General features: G+C 36.3%; 1 protein-coding gene across 8 annotated transcripts in view; it reads left to right on the forward strand.

The window, feature by feature from the left end:
• LOC150107493 (jouberin-like) overlaps positions 1–19,990 on the forward strand; it is a 422,644-nt gene that overhangs the window by 281,530 nt on the left and 121,124 nt on the right. For all 8 annotated transcript variants that reach the window (XM_090391911.1, XM_090391912.1, XM_090391908.1 and 5 more), the window contains one exon: positions 2,990–3,042. In XM_090391911.1, coding sequence (XP_090248037.1) covers positions 2,990–3,042 — 53 coding nt within the window. The remainder of the gene's footprint in view (positions 1–2,989; positions 3,043–19,990) is intronic.

A 19,990-nucleotide genomic window follows, 5' to 3' on the forward strand; every position in this document is an offset into this window, starting at 1 on the left:
ACAGCCATGGGCCCCCCCCTTTCTCCCCCCTAGCCAACTTTTACATAGAACACCTGGAAAAACAAGCAATCAATACAGCCACTCTCAAACCAACACTTTGGCTACGCTATGTTGATGATGTGCTTGCTATTTGGTCACATGGCCTTGAGACATTGAAAACATTCTTAGCACATTTAAATAGCCAACATCCAAAAATCCACTTTACTATGGAACTGGAAGCCAACAACTGTCTGCCCTTCCTGGATACACTCATCACACGTCTCCCAGATGGTTCCTTATCATTTTCAGTTTTCAGAAAACCCACACATACAGGCAAATACTTACACAAACAATCACACCATCATCCTTCTCAACAATATGGCATATTAAAAACGCTAACCCATAGAGCGAGAGCAATCTGTTCAAATGACAAGGCTCTGACTGCTGAACTGACTCACTTACGCCACACCTTCTTGGCCAACGGCTACAATCCACAAAAAATAAACAAAATACTAAACACTCCTAAGAAACCCCTCCCACCATCTACCACAGAGAACTACAACAAAACAGTCACCATCCCCTACATTAAAGGCACATCCGAAAAGATCTCAAGAATCCTCAATAAACATAAACTACGCACCACATTCAGACCATGTAGCAAATTAGCCACCCTCATCCGCTCACCCAAGGACAGCATTCCTCCTTTATCACATCCAGGAGTCTACCAAGTACCCTGCTCATGCAATCAAGCCTACTACGGTCAAACAGGAAGAACTGTGAATATCCGCATCAGCGAACATAAACGATACGTCCGGAAATATCATTATGGGAAGTCGGGCCTAGCAGACCATGCTCTGGATACCCCTGCACACAGGATCAACTGGAAAAACACAAAAGTACTACACAGAAACCCATATAAATCAGAGAGATTGTTCTTAGAGGCGACAGAAGCCCTAAAACACAACCCAAATCTCAACAAATATGGCTGTATTAACTTGCCAAAGATCTGGGAGACAGTCATATTAAGAAAAAACTAGCACTTTTCTAGGACTCTAGTAATATATGATAGCGGTTTTTTTTTTTTTTTTTCAGATAGAGGGCGCCAAAATCAGGACTCTAGTCTTTGTGTTGCTGCTACAATTTTGGTTAAGTATACCATGTTGTTTTAGTCTCGCGTATTGTGACAAACAGTGTTTTTTGTGCTCTGAAGATGCTGGTTATAATACCAGCGAAATATCAGCATCAAGTCAATAAATTAATTATTTACTTAGTTTCTGTGTTCTATTATACCGTTAAAATAATAAACAACATGTCCATCCTTAGAATACTGTTCACATGTTTGGGGATGTGTGCTTAAAACCCTCTTTAAAATTCTTGATACTGTCCACAGGAGAGAAGTTTGGCTCATAGATGATCCTTCTCTCACAGCTCATTGCTGCTCCAGTGAATTGGCAAACATCATTCCTCCACTTGCTATTAGGCCTGTCAAAACAAAAGCAGCAGCTGTCCAACATCCTTTTACAGGACAACTACAAACTCATCTACTTCTGGAACAGCCTTCCCCATGATGTGTTTCCTAATAATTTCAACTTACATTTCTTTAAGAAGAATGTCAATAGGTTTTCTTGTTTCTCGATTCTTATCTGCACTGAAGTGCTATATGTTCTTGTACCTCTTGTGTCTATGTGTGGGATAATTATATATATATATGTTAAAGATACCAAGCTATTTTAAACCTGGTTTTACTCCATTTCCCAAGTAAGCAAACAGACAAACAAGTCAAGTTTGTGCCTGCAAGTGTTGCAAGTCTAGCTGACCCCTGCACGTAATGCAAGACCAAGGCAACTCATGGTAAAAGTAGAATAAGCTCTGATCACTAATCTTAATATTTACCCATAATGCAAAGCACATCTCCTCCAGGAGATGTATGATGCTTTGTATTAAAGGCAAGGGGCCACTACCCAGACCTGTTTCGACCTTTATTGAGGTCTCATCAGTGGGAGCCAGGCTAGAAATACCAAGATTTTAGTAATACAGAGCTTATAAGTATTTTACCAGAACAAGTTACATGAAAATGCTATTAAACTAATAGCCATTTTCATTTACCCAAACTTCCACCCTATTCAAATCATTCTGTAAGTGTTGGATATCAGTAGTATCCTTGATTTCCCTGCCTGTCTTCGCATCATCAGTAAACAGTTGCACATCTCCTGTTAGATTGTTCCTCATGTTTATTAATGTATAGATCGAACAATAATGGTCCAAGGACTGAACCCTGAGGTACACCACTGGTCACCATAAATCTGGCATATTCACACCCACCATATACTATGGACTCCATGGAGATATCCATGATGATAGTGATGTTATTATTCCTGATGCATCTTATCTTCAAATGCATATCATTTTAACTAACAAGATTGCAAATTGCTCATCTAACTGTGCTATCATGAGACATTCAAGAATGTCAGAGATGGTGTTAATTATATGCAGGCTTTGCACTCCTCCACTGCTGAACTTGATGTTAATGACATTAAGTCCAAATTAAAGTAGTTTGTTGTAAAGTGAGTTATTTTTAAATAAATCTATCATGATTAAAAAAAAAAAAAACTGAATATATAAAAACAGCACTTAAAAATGTCACTTTAATAGTGTCATATTTTGTACCAATTTCAAGTTAAAGCTACAGTTCAGTTCATGTCCAAAAACATAATTATACATTGAAATTATACACATTTTGTGACAAAAATAATTTATACTGCAGAGTAACAAAATTAGTAAAATTCCTTGATTCTGATTGACAAAGGATTTATCAGCTGCAATGGTTTATTGTCTCTTATTGTTTATTTTTCAAATAGATAAGAATAAAATAAAATAAAATAAAATAAATTGGTGTTCAGTTTGGAAAGCTTTTTTCTAGTTCAGTATTTCTTCTTTTTTTTTTAAATTCTATTATTGCATTAATGGATGTGTCTATATTAAGTAAAAGTCTGATGTTTCTTAATTTCAGGACCTTTCTATAAATTTACCTTAGAAAAACAGATTCTTCTTGAAGAACTAAAGGTAGGAAAGTGTAATTCTAAATAAATTTTAATTATCTTTAAATGCATTTATAATCTTTTATCTTTTTTTATTATTGTGATACTTTATCCATTCATTCCAAATTTATTCACATTCATTTTATTCTTAAATGAGCTGTTAATGTAAAAGATAACTTGCTATTTTATAAATAGTCAACTTACACATCAAATTTGCATACAGACTCTTGAAAAATTCCCATAATAGCAATATGTTAAACTTTTATTTTCTATACTGCACCTAATAGGTTTGTACCATGAATATTTGTTTTCTTTCTAGTGTTTCAAACGTATTATTCAGGTATATTAATTTCCCCAAATTATTAAGCCAGTCTCATTTATTACATTCACTTATTTAAGTTTCAGATAATAACCCAAGAGAATTGGAATACAAAGAAAAATAAACATTCTTTAATTAATATAAAAAATTATACAAATATAATTATTTACATGAAATTTGATTTAAAAAATTCACAAGTGATACACTGTCTCTCCCACACAAATTAGAATTAACTTCAAAAAAAAAAAAAAAAGACTGAAATAACAAACCAAGCAAGACATTGTTAATCCTTTTAAGGTTTATAAACTTACTTTAGTTCTCATGCTGCAGCCATATATACATATAATTTTTGGTTCGCATGTTAATTTGTTGCTTTAATTCAAACAATCATCCATCTTCAAAAGGAATCTCTTTTTTTTTCTCAGTGTGAAAAACAAAATGGGAAACATCTATGAAGAAATAACCTTGGCATAGAACTCTGACTTGATAGTTGTTTAAAACCAATTCTTCCTCTTGATGAATGGTTCCTAAATTCACTCTCCAGAATACTATTTTTTCATTATATCCAAGTATATTTTATTATTATTATTACCCAAGACCCCATGGAGTCAAAGACTCATCTGGGAGGTCCTTTTATCATACACACAGCTCATCATACTGTGCTTTAAACACACTCAAATTCTCTGCAGACACCACACTCTCAGGCAAGATATTCCAATCATTCACAACTCTGCATGAAAAAATCTGCTTCTCACACCGTCTTTATACAGTTTCCAGGGATGACCTCTGGTTCTCCCCTGATCTCCCACTATTTTCTGTAGAACCTCTCCATCATTGATCCTATAATAACCCATTACTAACTTGTAGACCTCTATCATATCTCCCTTCTTTCTTCTGTCCACGAGACCCTGCAAATTGCATCTTCTCAATCTTTCCTCATACTTGACATTCCAGAAGTTAGAAACTACCTTAGTCAGTCGCTTCTGGACCCTTTCCAACATCTCTTCATCCTTCTGAAAACCAGGTGACCAAATCAGGGCACAGTAGTCTATGTGTGGCCTAATCAAAGCCTTATACACTGGAAAAGAATCTCCCTACTTCTGCAAGTCAGTGTCCTCTGCATCATTCCCAGAAGCTTTAGTGTTGTCTTCACAATTTTGGCTATGTGTCCCCTAAATTTCAGATCCTTATCCACTATCACCACGAGATCTCTTATTTCTTCCAACTCTGACAATATATCCTCACCAAGCATAAATTCTGCATCCCATCTTTGTTTTCCAAATTGTGCCCAATCACTCAATTTATTCAAGTCTTCTTGTAAGGCCACAACATCTTCTCTACTCTTCATGGTTCGTCCCAACTTTGCATCATCTGCAAACAACTGAATATCTCCATCCAAATCTTCACCAATATCATTAATATACAAGTTAAACAGTAATGGGACTAAAACAGACCCCTGAGGCACACCACACCACTGGTGACTTCCCTTTTCCTGGATATCCCCCCCCCATCATATACAACTTGTTGATACCTATCAGATAACCCGTCTCTAATCCAATGCACTAATCTAATATCCAACTCCATCTGCTCTAGTTTGACTATCACCTTATCATGCAGTAATCTATCAAAAACCTTTGCAAAATCTAAGTATATTACTGTGTATCCTTCTCCTCCGTCCAAGGAAGCAGTCACCTTATTATAATAAATAAGTAATTACTAAAACATGACCTCCCTTTATCAAATCCATTCTGTCCTTCAAAGATAATATCACTGTTGTCAACCCAATTCTGGATCCTAGTTCTCACAAGCTTCTCCAACAACTTAACCACAGCACCTGACATGCAGATAGGCCTATAGTTTGATGCTTGAGTTCTATCACCTCCTTTATGAAGTGGCACAATTTTGCACTCCTTAGAAACTTGACCCAGTGCAAGATTCGTATTAAAAAAATTTGTCAAGGCTGGCGTCAACTCCCTGGCGCATTCCTTCAGAATACGTGGTGATATATTATCAAGTCCCACAGCCTTATTTACATCTAGTTTGTTCAACTCCCCATACACCTCTTGTCCACTTACAGTCAGTCTCTCCTCTCCATCATCAACTGCTCTCAATATCTCCATGAAGTCACATTCACAAGATTGAAAGAACTGCGATGCAAAGAAAAAGGGCATTATGGAGGCAGCATAAGAGAAGTGGAAATAACCAATTCCATGAGGACTACAAAGACAAGGCAAGGCAGGTGAACTTCTCATTAAGTATCTCCACCACGCCTTCTGCAACAGCTGTCTTTATACCATTTTCTCCAGTCAATGTCATCCTTCCATAATCATTCTTTCTTTTGCTGGCTACATATCGAAAGAACTCCTTAGGATTCTTTCTGGCTTCATTAGCTAACTGCTGTTCATACCTCTCTTTAGCTACTCTCACCAACCAAGTCACCCTCCTTACCTGGTCTTTGTAGACCTCATGAAATTGGTTATTTCCACTTCTCTTATGCTGCCTCCACAATGCCCTTTTTCTCTGTATCGCATGCTTAATCTCTTTATTCATCCATCTCACACCTACCTTATTTAACCTTCTCACCCTTGGAATACATTTAGACATTGCATCTACTAGATAGTTTTTGAAAATCCTGCAAGCTGCATTGATCTCTTTTCCAGCTAACTCCTCATTCCATGCTATACCTGCAAGCTGTCTCCTGAGCTCTTCATAATCACCCCTCCCCCTTTGTAGTTCCATGTGTACCCTTTTCTTACAGAGGTCCTCACACTGCTGGCAACCACTAGGTAATCACCTCATGGTCACTCTCACCAATTGGTTGGTGATTTGACACTTCATTTATAATTACATCCTCTGATGAGATGACCAAATCCAAGACACTCAGTTGTCGTGTGCCCTCTGTTGCATACTGTCTGAAGTACTTATCCCTCACAAACTTAAGAAACTAATTTTCTTTACTTCCAATTGCTATCTCATCATTCTAGTCTATATTGCCATAATTAAAATCGCCCATAATGATCACTCTATTCTTATTTGCTTGGCTAATTTGGTCATACAATTCATTATCACTACCATCCACATTACCTAGTCTGTAACAACATCCAACCAAATATTTCATTCCATTCACCTCTATCTCACACCATAATGCCTCAAAATCACTAGCACTATTTCCCTCTTGCATCTCTACTTTGTATGGACATAACTCTTTCACTATCATCAATAGCACTCCCCCCCGCTCCCTTTTTTCTCTTTCTATCCTCACGAAACATATCATACCCTTCCATTTCTATTTCTGTCAGGATGTAATCCTCATCTAACCATGTCTCACTTATTCCAACAATTTTTGGATGAACAGACTCAATTAGTGCAACCATTTCATCTCAATAATAAATTTAGTTTAATCCTTTATCCAAGTGTAAGCAAACAAAGTTTGCACCTGAAAATGTCTTCAGGCCTGAGGTAAGTGGTGCAACTCTGAGCAGAGGTGGACCAAGCTCTTATCACTCCTTGTCTCAGTATCTCCCATAATGCAAAGCACATCTCCTTGCGGACATGTATACTGCTATGTGTTAAAGGAAGGGCCACTACCCAGACCAGTTTCGACCTTTATTGAGGTCTCGTCAATGGGAGGCAGACCCGAACGTGGAGATACTAAGGCAGAAGCATTAGGAGAGGTCATATTTACCTATACAAGTTGCCAACAGGTGTACCACCTTATTATTGAATTACTCTGGATTTGGAGAAAGATGTTGGAAGTTTATTTTGCACTTGGTTAGAAAATAATAAATTTAGTTTATTATAGTCCAAGTGTAAGCAAACAAAGTTTGCACCTGAAAATATCTTCAGGACTGAGGTAAGGTGGCATAAGTAAATATGACCTCTCCTATTGCGTCTGCCTTAGTATCTCCACGTTTGGGTCAGCCTCCCACTGACGAGACCTCTGTAAAGGTCGAAACCGGTCTGGGTAGTGGCCCTTCCCTTAATGCATAGCGGTATACATGTCTGCAAGGAGATGTGGTTTGCATTATGGGCGATATGAGACAAGGAGTGATGAGAGCTTGGTCCACCTTTGCTCGGAGTTGCCTGGTGTTGCACCACCTTACCTCAGTCCTGAAGATATTTTCAGGTGCAAACTTTGTTTGCTTGCACTTGGATAAAGGATTAAACTAAATTTATTATAGTCTAACCAAGTGCAAAATAAACTTCCAACATTTCATCTGCCTTGTTTCTTACACTTCTAGCATTTGTATACTAACAACACAGCTCATTCCTGGATATACAACTAGTTCCACTGATACCACTCACTCGATGTGATCTCTCCATGCTCAACTGGGGCCGTTTCCCTTTCTGCTTATTCGTTTTAGAACCCTCTTCAATTCCAACTGTTTCTTCTTGATCCCAGGTCATCCCATCCCATTCCTTTCCTGTCTACACATCCTCTGGGAGCATTCACCTTTCTCACGCTGTGTACCCCTGCCTACCCTGAGCTTCCCCATTTCCCTGTTCCTGTTGTGCACCCATTTCTCTCATTTTCCATGCTCATGCCACTCACTTCTTCATTCATAACCACCTCTTCAATCTCTCCTGTCTTACTTTCCTGCTCTGCCACATTACTTCCCACTTGATCTGATTCATTCTCTGCACACACTTCTCTATCTTCCAGCAGCAGTCTCTCCAAGCAACTCGCACCATAACCACTCAAATGCAGTCCATCTCTCTCTCTCTTATATATAGTTCACTTCATCCTTCAAACTCATTCCACACATTAACAAACTGTAATCCTTTCTCCTCACACATTTCAGCTAACATATCCTTCATAATCCTTGCTCTCTGCCTCATCTCACTACAGTCATACCTAGGCAGCACGCTTACTACCTTTCCTGTCACACTTTTCTCTTTTTATCTGTCACAGCATCCTCCTAATATCCATTCTGACGTGCTCTTTGCCCTCTGTCAAGTCATTCATACCTATTAAAACCATCAACTCCTTTGATCACTCCCTCCTCATATCCAATGCCTCAATCACTCTACTCACTTTACTACAGAGTCAATTAGTGTAACCATTTCATCTGCAATAATAAATTTAGTTTAATCCTTTATCCAAGTGTAAGCAAACAAAGTTTGCACCTGAAAATATCTTCAGGACTGAGGTAAGTGGTGCAACTCTGAGCAGAGGTGGACCAAGCTCTCATCACTCCTTGTCTCAGTATCTCCCATAATGCAAAGCACATCTTATGTTGTGCAAATGTCATATCAAGAACACTGTGTAAATTTCTTTCTTAGAACAATTTAGATTGTTTTTCTTTCCTAAATTCAAAATATGTACTCCAGTCACTGAAAGAAAATAAATATCTCCAAACTATATTACAGTTCATCCTTTAGAAACAATATCAGTAGCAGACTGCCAAATATACTATACAGATATAAAATAAATGGAAAAAGGAGAATTGGAAGACCAAGAAAATGATACCATGAGACCAGAACAGGCCACTTGGGCTTAAAATCCATGATAGGAAGAAGAAGAAGAAACAATATTTCAGAACCTTTCTTTAGATTTATAACTTATGATGGACATTCACCATTGGAAAGAAAACTCTTTCAGATATAAAATATTCTGTTCCAGTCTCAACAAAAACAAACTTAACTGTTTCCATGAGTTGTGCTGCTTCTTGGATATATGTGCATACATGCACTTGCTTCAAACTACCAGTTAATAGAATTCTCATTGTATACTTAGGATGAACAACATGTAAAATAAATTTTCAGATGAGAAAAGCAGTGTATTAAAGTAAAAGAATGATAAGTTTTTGATATCTGCTTGCTGAAATAAGTGCAGTTCTTAAAATTTTAAAACTGTCAACTCTGAGCATTGTCCCCCATTGCCATTACAAAACATTGCTGAAGTTTAGCAATATGAGGGTGGTCTGAAAAGTTCTCGACCTTGACAATAGATGGCAACACTATCGGCAATATTTTTTTTCTAAGTTGGTACATCTGTTATAAGCATTCATGTGAAATTGCAAGTCATCCTATCAAGTGGTTTGTTTTATACAGTTGTCTGAAGCAAAAGTGTTGTCTGTATCTCTTGAAATGGATAAAATTGAGTATTGTGTGGTTATAAAATTCTTTGTAAAAGAAGCTTTATCAGCAAAAGAAATTCATTCAAAATTCATAAAAGTTTATGCGCACTCTTCTCCTTTGTTTTTGACAATTAAGAAATGGGCTGCCGAGTTTAAACGTGGGCGTACCATCCTTGAAGAAGATCCACATGAAGGACGTCTAAAAAGTGTAACACCAGAAATCATTGATAGAGTGCACGATATGGTATTGGATGACTGGCAAGTCAAAGTGTGTGAAATTGCTGAGACTATAGGCATTTCAAAAGAATGTGTAGGATATATTTTGCATGAAGAATTGCAAATGAAAAAGCTTTGCGCAAGATGGGTGCCACGCTTGCTCACAGCAGATCAAAAACGCACTTGCATGAAAATCTGAACAGTGCTTGGAACATTTTAACAAGAATAAAACTGATTTTTTTCATTGATTTATTACTATGGATAAGACTTGGATTCACCATTACACACTAGAATCCAAACAGCAATCAGACAGAAGCATTGTTCAGCACCAAAGAAGACAAAGTCGGTTCCATCTGCAGGAAAGGTCATGGCATCGGTGTTTTGGGATGCTAAAGGCATTTTGTTTATTAATTATCTTGAAAAAGGTAAAACAATAACTGGGGAATATTATTCCAATCTTTTAACCAAACTAGACGAAAAAATTTGTGAGAAAAGATCCGGTTTGCAGATGAAAAAAATCATCTTTCATCAGGACAATGCACCTGCCCACAAAGGTGCTTTGGCAATGGCAAAATTAAGGGATCTGCGCTGTGAATTGTTGGAACATCCACCCTATTCCCCAGATTTGGCTCCCTCTGACTTCTATCTCTTCCCAAAACTGAAACTCTTTCTCGCTGGTCAGTCGCAATCGCCTCAAATCAAGAGGCGATTGCAGCTGTAGAGGGGTATTTTGCAGATACTGAGAACCACTACAGGGATGGGATAATGGTGCTGGAGCATTGCTAGAATAAATGTATTAGTCTTAAGGGAGATTATGTTGAAAAATAAAAATAATTTTGAAATTATAAATTCGTTTTTTCATTGTTAGGCCGAGAACTTTTCAGGCCACCCTTGTATGTAACATATACGTAAATTATTAGTCCTGTGGAAACTATGTTTGCTTTCATAGTGATAGGTCACCTGAAGAAAGACTGTTATAAGTTTGATTCTAGTCGTTGACTAGAGGAATTTTTTATAAGCCTTTCTTCAACTGGTTCCTGAGTTAGTCAGTCTCTGGCACAGGTAAGTAGGTTTTTTTCCCTTGATATCTCAGATTTTTAATCCCATAAATCAAGAAAACTGAATATATAACTTGCACTGTTCAGACAATAATGTGCAGTGTTAGGGTTGTGAACCATGATGTTGCAGCAGTTGTCCGCTGTACTCTCCTCCCTAGTTGGCAGATAAATCATTGATAACCTTTGGTCAGCTATCTGTGATTGGCTAAGGGAAGATGGTTGCTTACCAGTCTTCAAAAAGTTAGGGAATAAAAGACATTAGCAGATTTATTTTACTTTTACATAAGTTACGAATAGTTTTAACAACTTTAATTCTTATGAAATTACTTTATTAACTTTATTACATTTTATTTATTCTTTGTTGAGATGAAAATAAGCAGATTTAATTATAATGCTGAATTAAATTTCACAATATAGTATTAAAAAAACTTCATTACTGTAAATGGTGATTGTGGTGGTAGGGAGAATGATTATGTTTGATATCTGAAATTCTATTTTCCAGATTTATCTAACTTTAAATATATTAATTTTTTTGAAAGTAGATTAACAATTAGAGATCATATATGGTGCATCTGAATAGTAATCACCAGATACTATAAAAATTATACTCTACAAATTATATTCTTGTTTTTATCCTTCACTCATATATAAGCAAACAAAAGGTTTACACACATGAAATATCTTCATGACTAAGCTATTTAATCATGAAGCTGTTCACCTTTCACAAATTGTCTGAGTATCCCATACACAGCACACCTTTGGGTGCATATATTGCCATGCATTATGGGAAGGACTACTCAGACCAGCTTTAACTTTTATTGAAGTTTCATCAGTGAGAGCTGTACCGATAAAGATGCTGAAGGCATTTTTAAAAGATGTCTAGAAGGTAACTAAGAATAGTGAGCTTCTGCTTGCTAATCACTAACTTAAGCTTAGCTCTGGCATGCCATGTGCTTGTTCCTGCTCTTGAGAAGAATCAAGGCTTGGTTTGTGACGGGTGATTTCCTATCCCTACACACAGTTGAAGTATGGCAGGTGGTGAATTTTGCCTGTGACCATATGGTGCTAGTGCTTGGTTTGGTGCAGTCTGACATGGCTAATAAAGGGATTTCTAGAGACTCAGATCCATCCTGGAGTGATCTTTTCAGATCACTCACAGTTTTTGGAACTTTTGGACTTCTTGAGTGAATTAAAAGTTGAAGCTGGATTGCATAGTAACAAAGACATATTGAACAAGTCTGCTTTTTGATTGTCCATTTCAAATATGTTTTTTATATTCTTTTCTTATGGTGGTTTTAATCTAGTCTGTCCAAATTACTGGATCCCATATTGTCAGGGGATACTGTAGACACCTGGGAAGGAGAGGATCCTGGCAGTCCTTAATTTATTCCAAAGATTTGTGGACTGTTCCAATTCAGAACACAGAATCTGAATGTTCTGGAATACACAGATCCCATTTTAAATCATAGAGATTGTTCCAGGAAGCGGCTCATATACCATGTGCCATAGAACCAGCTAAACTGTAATAGAAAGTGATGGTTTAATTCTACATAATTTGGAGCACCTCAAGGAACCTAAAACTGAACAAAAATTATTACCATTGTACAGGCACCTCCACAGAGTCTGAAGACTCATCGCAGGAGACCCAAACTATCCACACAATCTGTCATACCTCTCCTTGAACCCATTAACAGACAAAGCACTCACAACTGACTCTGGCAACCCCTTCCATTCATTCACAACTTTCCAAGCAAAAAAAATCTTGTCCTCACACCCCTAATAACTACACCTTTGTCCAACTTCCAGGGTTAACCTTTTGTTTTGGCCCCTGTAGCAAAGTGCTCAAATGTTTTCCCTGCATCAATCCTATAAAACCTTTTTAAGCAACTTAAATGTTTCTATCACATCCCCTCTTTTTCTCTTATCAACCAACTTCTGCAATCCACACACACGCACACAATCCTCATAGGGCACATTCCACAGACTTGGTCATCGCCATCTTGGTCACTTGCCTCTGAATCTTCTCCACCAATTCCTTGTCCCCAAGAAACACATGAGACCAGACCTGAGTACAGTATCCAGATGTGGATGTATCAAGGCTAGGCTTGCCAGACATCCCATATATATGGGACTGTCCATATTTTAATGAAAAGATAAAATTATAAATATTATGTTAAGCAATTATAATTTTCAATATTCTTTTCGAATAATCCAACTTAAATTGATTTGTAAGCCATAAAAACTGACAATTTGAAAAAATTAATTGTATTTACGGCGGCGACTGTCCCTTTCATTGGTCACTTTTTATTTAGTATAAACATTTTATTTATAATTCTGTACAGATTTATTGCATTTGCTTATTTTCAAACAGTTCTTATTTGGACAGTTAAAATTTGGTATTGGTACAGTACATGGATGTTATTTCAATAATTATTAAAAAATAATATCTCTCCTTTTTTGAATGTGCAATATTTGGTTAATACATAAAATATATAATTAAAGGTAAATGAATTTTCTTTATTAATTATACAAAGGTAAATTAAATTTTATTTCTTTCCTTAAGCCCTTAACAAATGCCAAAACGAAAGTGCATTGATTATTCGAAAGAATGGAATTTTATTGCAAAAGGAAAACATAATAACAAAGTTCTTTCTTTTAGGGTTACACGGTGATCAGCACTCATATTTGTAGATTTAGGGACTCAAAAACACACATGTTGAACAGATTATTTTATTAATTACAAATAAAATAAAACTTGACGTTTCGACCTCTATATCGAGGTCATCATCGGAAGAATACAACTGTATACAGAACCAAGCTACATGCTCATGCTTTCTATACCAGTAAACAATAAACTAAATCTACGTAGTTAATAAATCTTTTTTCTAGCCTGACCTCTAGTGATAGAAAAGAAAAACAAAAATAAATTAAAAAAAAAAAAATATATATATATATATATATAGGTGAGGTTGTGTGCAAGGATAAAAAAATCAGAACTCCCTGGTGGACACAGGAAGTTAAAGAGGCAGTGAAGGAAAAGAAGAAAGCATATCAAAAGTTCCTGGCAAATAAGTCAGCTTTTACTCTTACAGAATACAGAGACAAATGTAAGAAAGCTAAACAGTGTGTAAAACTAGCTAAACAAAAGTCATGGGAGGACTTTGGCAAGAATATAGAAAATAAATATCAAGAAGGTGGCAAAATATTCTGGAGGTTGTTGAAGAAGCTTAGGAATGGAGGAAAGAGTGCTGTAAAAGGAGTTAGAGATGATAAAGGTGATATGAAAACAGGAGAAAAAGATATCCTTTAAGTATGGAGTAATTACTTTGAAAAACTGCTAAATGAAACAAGCAGTGATGACAGCACAGTGATAAAAAACAATGACCAGGCATGCAGTCAGGAATACATATCCATACTTGAAGTAGAAAAAGCCATCAAAGGCTTGAAATGTGGAAAGGCAGCAGGAGTAGATGATATTCGACCAGAAATGCTGAAGTATGGTGGTATAAAAGTCTTACAGTGGCTGCACTGTATAGTTCAGAAAGCCTGGACAGAGGGACGAATTCCCGATGATTGGAGTAGAGCTCTCATAGTACCCATATATAAAAAGGGAAATAAAACTGAATGTGAGAATTACAGAGCTATTTCCCTACTGAGTGTTCCTGGCAAGATCTATTCAAGTATACTTGAGAAACGGTTGAGAAGAATTGTGGAAGAAAAGCTTGGTGAAGAACAAGCTGGATTCAGGCCAAATAGAGGCTGTCAGGATCAGATCTTCACTTTACAACAAATAGTGGAGATATCATGGGAATATAACAAAGATCTGTATTTAAGTTTTGTCGATTTGGAAAAGGCATATGACAAGGTGCCAAGAGAGAAGCTATTCAATACGCTGCAGTTATATGGTGTCAATGGGGCATTATATCAAGCAATACTTAGTCTTTATTTGAGTTGTAAGTCAGCAGTTAGAATTGAAGGAAGTACAGGAAGATGGTTTAATGTTAAATCTGGTGTGAGACAAGGATGTACATTATCTATGTGGATCACATTATGAAGGAAAGTGGTATTAAACCTGATATCAAAATTGGAGATGTTAATGTCAGCTCTTTGCTTTATGCGGATGATGTTATACTTCTAAATAAATCCGCTACAAGTCTGCAAGATTCTCTGACTAAATTGAATAGCTGTTGTAATAGATATGGTATGAAGGTCAGCAATAAAAAGACAAAGACAATGAAAATAGGCAGAATCATTGAAAATGTCAACTGTGTTGTGAATGGAGAACCTGTGGAACAAGTAAAACATTTCAGCTACTTAGGTATGATTTTTACTGAAGATGGTAAATTAAATATAGAAATAGATAACAGAATCAGCAAAGCTGGTATGGTGGGAAGTCAATTGAATAAATTCATTTGGAATAAGAGAGAAATTAGTCGGAACACTAAATTAACTGTATACAAGACAGTGTTCAAACCAGTTTTAACTTATGGATCTGAGAGCTGGGTCAGAAGTAAAACACTTGACCAAAGACCACAGATATGAGAGTCCTGAGAAAGATTAGAGGCATGAACAGATGGCATCAATGATAATATCATATTAAAAATGAGGATATTAGGAAAGAACTTGACATTGTCAGCATCCAAGAATGCGTTAGCAGAGCTAATCTCAGGTGGTATGGTCACTTAAATAGAATGGAAGAGGAACGATTAGCAAAACAAGTGTTCTCTGCCAGGTTAGCAGGAAAACGACCCAGAGGAAGACCAAGATATAGGTGGATTGATATGGTACAAAGTACCTTAGACGATAGAAATATAAGCTCTGATAATGTTGGAGTCTTGACAAGCAACAGACTGATTTGAAGGAAAATTGTAGTTAGGAAGGTGGTAATGATGTAAATTTTTCATGTAGTACTGTCATATCCTGTACACCCCTTGAGGGTACATGGCAGGAATTTGATGATGATGATGATGATGATCATCATCATCATCATCATCATCTGTTAGAGTCCTCATGTATTAATATTCTGGATAGTTACAAAATGATTTCTTTCAGTTGCTATTGAATGTTCTAAACACTTCACCAGGTCACCAGGTTGTCCTCTTGTAGTGAGAATTTTTCTAATGCTAGTTTAGGATGTTATACAGGTTGTAGATGAGTCCTCCACATTCTTGAAATGAGGAGGACCCATCTACATAAATCTTGGTCGGTAAGTGTGATGTTTTTGATTTTACTGATGAAATGTGTATTTTTTATGTAGGAAGGGGACTGACCTACCAATTCCTTGAGTGTGGCAGCTAATTTTTTTGCTAAGTGATAATTTGGGCTTTCAATTCCTTCAATGAGCAGACGAAGTGGTGTGCCAGATTTGTGTATTTTTGGCAGGCCATAAATTCTGGGCGCACGGGCATTCATCAGTAAAATCAAAAACATTACACTCACCGACCAAGATTTATTAGTCAGCTTTGACATAACTTCCCTTTTCACCAATGTCTCAAACAATGACACGATCTTGCTCCTACAGAACATATTTCCACATGACATCACGGCCCTTTTTGCCCACGTACTTCGCTCCGGATATTTCGTATAGCAAAACAATTTTTACCTTCAAAAAGAAGGTACAGCCATGGGCTCACCACTTTCTCCCCCAATAGCTAACTTTTATATGGAAGACTTTGAGCAACGTGCTCTAGAGACAGCATGTCTAAAGCCCAAAATTTGGCTCAGATACGTCGACGATATTTTCGCCATTTGGCCCCACGGCCGCGAAGCTCTAAATACATTCCTTAGCCACCTAAACAAACAACACAAACGTATCCAATTCACCATTGAAATGGAAAAAAAACGACTCTCTTCCTTTCCTAGACACACTTGTCACACGTCTTCCCTCTGGCTGTCTCTCCTTCTCAGTTTACCACAAACCTACACACACAGGCCAATACATACACAAAAATTCTTACCACCACCCAACACAAAAATTAGGGGTCATAAGCACCCTTAAACACGGAGCCCTAACTATTTGTTCGAATGAACAGGCTCTAAACCAAGAATACAAAATCATCAACCAAACATTTATCAAAAATGGATACAATAAAAAAACTATTCACAAGATTCTCCATAAAGATACCAGTAAGAACAAAAAAGATTTCAAGAATGCTATTGCCATTCCTTATGTTAGAGGCATTTCTGAAAAAATAGACAGAACACTTCGCAAATACAACATGAAAACCACCTTTAAACCCCCAAATAAGCTAAGACACCTACTCAGTTCCTCTAAAGATCCTCTTCCTCACCTAGCACACCCAGGGGTATACAAAATACACTGCACATGTAACATACCATACATAGGGGAAACAGGGCGAACTATCCCAATCAGACAAGACGAACACAAACGACACATTAAATACCTCCACTTCGGTAAAACAGGCCTTTCTGACCATGCACTCCAAACGTACCATAGAATTGACTGGAAAAATACCAAGTCCCTACACCGCACCAAAACCTGGTTTGAGAGAAAATTTAAAGAGTCTTGTGAAATGCTCAAACACAACCCAAATCTCAACAAAAATGATGGCCTCACCATTTCAAGAATGTGGAGGACCCATCTACAACCTGTATAACATCCTAAACTAGCATTAGAAAAATTCCCACTACAAGAGGATAACCTGGTGAAGTGTTTAGAACATTCAGTAGCAACTGAAAGAAATCATTTTGTAACTATCCAGAATATTAATACATGAGGACTCTAACAGTTTATTGTAGTTGCATTTATCTATTTATAATATATATATATATATATATATATATATTTTTTTTTTTTAAATTTATTTTTGTTTTTCTTTTCTATCACTAGAGGTCAGGCTAGAAAAAAGATTTATTAACTACGTAGATTTAGTTTACTGGTATAGAAAGCATGAGCATGTAGCTTGGTTCTGTATACAGTTGTATTCTTCCGATGATGACCATGATATAGAGGTCTAAACGTCAAGTTTTATTTTATTTGTAATTAATAAAATAATCTGTTCAACATGTGTGTTTTTGAGTCCCTAAATCTACAAATATGAGGGATAACAACAAAGTTGATTGCAAAATCTGTAGATGAACAATTACTATTGCACATGGGGAAACGATCGGATATTACACAACACATTAACACTCAGAAACACAAATTGAGCATTTTGAGTTCCATTTCCAAAAGTATTGATATCTATTTTGTACAACCAAATACCAGCAATGAAAGAAAAGTTACTGTTTCCTAAATAACTATGACATTTCATGGCATAAAGTGTCATCACTCTTTTAATTCTAATGATTACAGCAGCAAACTATAATATTTTCAGACTCACCAAAATTGTCCCGTCTTTAGTTTTCCAAAATCTGGCAACCCTAATCAAGGCCTTATAAAGAAGAATAACAAAACAACTTCCTTATCTCTACTTGTTAGTGTGTTCTTCAATAGCCAAGTAATCTTATGGGTTGCCTTAGCAACCTTAGCAATATGTCCTCTAAACTTTAACTCTCTGTCTACCACTATCCCTAAATCTATTGAAGGATCCTAGAACAATGATAAAGAAATAAAACCATAAATCTGTTAGATAGCAGTACAAGCTGGACAATGGAAACTTTGTCTAAATTAAAAATTTTAATGTGGACAATGGTCCCAAGGTCCATAAACATGGATCTCCACTATGCCTCATCATTCATGAAAATTTACGGCAATCAATAATTAGGTACGTTCATATTCCCCTACCTATAAACTTCTATATGTTTGGTATCTGAAACTCAGCAAATAGCCCAGAACCATAGATTCAATAAGTTGGCTCTCACAGAATTAGAAATCTTCAAAAATACTTTCATTAGCAATGACTATAGCAAAAAAAGATAAAATCATTAATAAGAAAAACAACATAAATAATAGAAATTCTTCTTTAAGAAAGCAATGTCCATACCCTTTAGTAAAATCATTACAAAAACCCACTGTAATATCACATCAGAAGTCTCATATTCATATGAGGTTTATCATATAAACCTCATATGAATATGTGGTTCATATATGATTTTCAGTAGAACAAGCTGAAAATGAAATGCTCATTTTATTAGTCGAACTGGAAGGCACTGCATTAGTTTTCATTGAATCCTCCTTTCATTGGAGAACTAGTTCTCTGTAATAAGAAAACAAGAATCAGTACCATATCAAGTTCTTGCACTGTGGAAGGTCTAGCCTTTGAGGGAATATTCTAGATAATTACAATAGTATTAACTGGAAAGATGTCTAACTCCTGTATATTCCAAGGTATGGTACAAAAAAAAGTATAAGAAACCTTGCCAATTTATTCTAAAGTAACCCAACCTCAATAAAAAAATGAGATGGAAATTCCAAAAATCTGGATCTGCTCTCTCATTTGCTGATCTTTCTTAGTGGTCCCTCCAACTGCCTGCCAACAGCATAGTTCCAACAATAGCTATTAGCTATAGACTTCACCCAACAGCACTGGTAATTCAGTTTAGATACTTCATGCAAATAGTAGATTCAAAGCTGGAAAAATCATTTAGGACTTGAATATACCACACTACCTTCTACTACTTAGGACTACTTTTATGCAGGACTCTAGGTTAACCCAACAATCGGATTCCATAAGTGTTACCAATGGTATTAACTTGGGATTAAAACAGGTTATCAAAATCCAAAAGTATCTTAATGGTCTTTCTAGAGGAGAATTTTAAATTTATCTAATCCATGTCATTGTATTACAGCCAGCCTGGTTGGCCGAGTGGTCAGCGTATCTGCGCTCCATCAAAGGCTGCAGGTTCAAATCCCACAATGGGAATGGATATTTGTAATTGTCTGTGAAAATACTAGTGGTGGTGGTCAGTGGTAGATGGCGTTGGTGTAGATGAAGGTAGTTGCAGTTGGTGGAAATGGAGAGTTGTAGAGTAGATGCCCTCCCTCGATGAGTCTTTGGACTCCCTGGAAGTGTTACGTAATAATAATAATAATTAATACATTAAACATTTACAGCTTCTAATGGGAAAGTGGGCTTCACATTAAATATATTTAAAAAAATGTTTCCAGTTAATAATTAGTATGGAGGTGAACAAGACTCTACTTCAGCAGATTTTGAATTAATGACATTCTTTAATAACTGAAGTTTAGTGACTTTATCCTCGTTAGTTTATTTAAATACCTTTGTTATTCATTGGATCTGTTCTGTGCTACTTGTACTTCATTGTTTTCCTGATATAATATAAATATCAAAACATACAGAAATTTTAATTTCAATAAATAAATTTGTAATTTATTTT

This window comes from Typopeltis vanoorti, chromosome 4, assembly GCF_054136105.1.
Source record: "Typopeltis vanoorti isolate ZY-2024b chromosome 4, IOZ_Tvanoo_1.0, whole genome shotgun sequence".
Taxonomy (NCBI): Eukaryota; Metazoa; Arthropoda; class Arachnida; order Uropygi; family Thelyphonidae; genus Typopeltis; species Typopeltis vanoorti.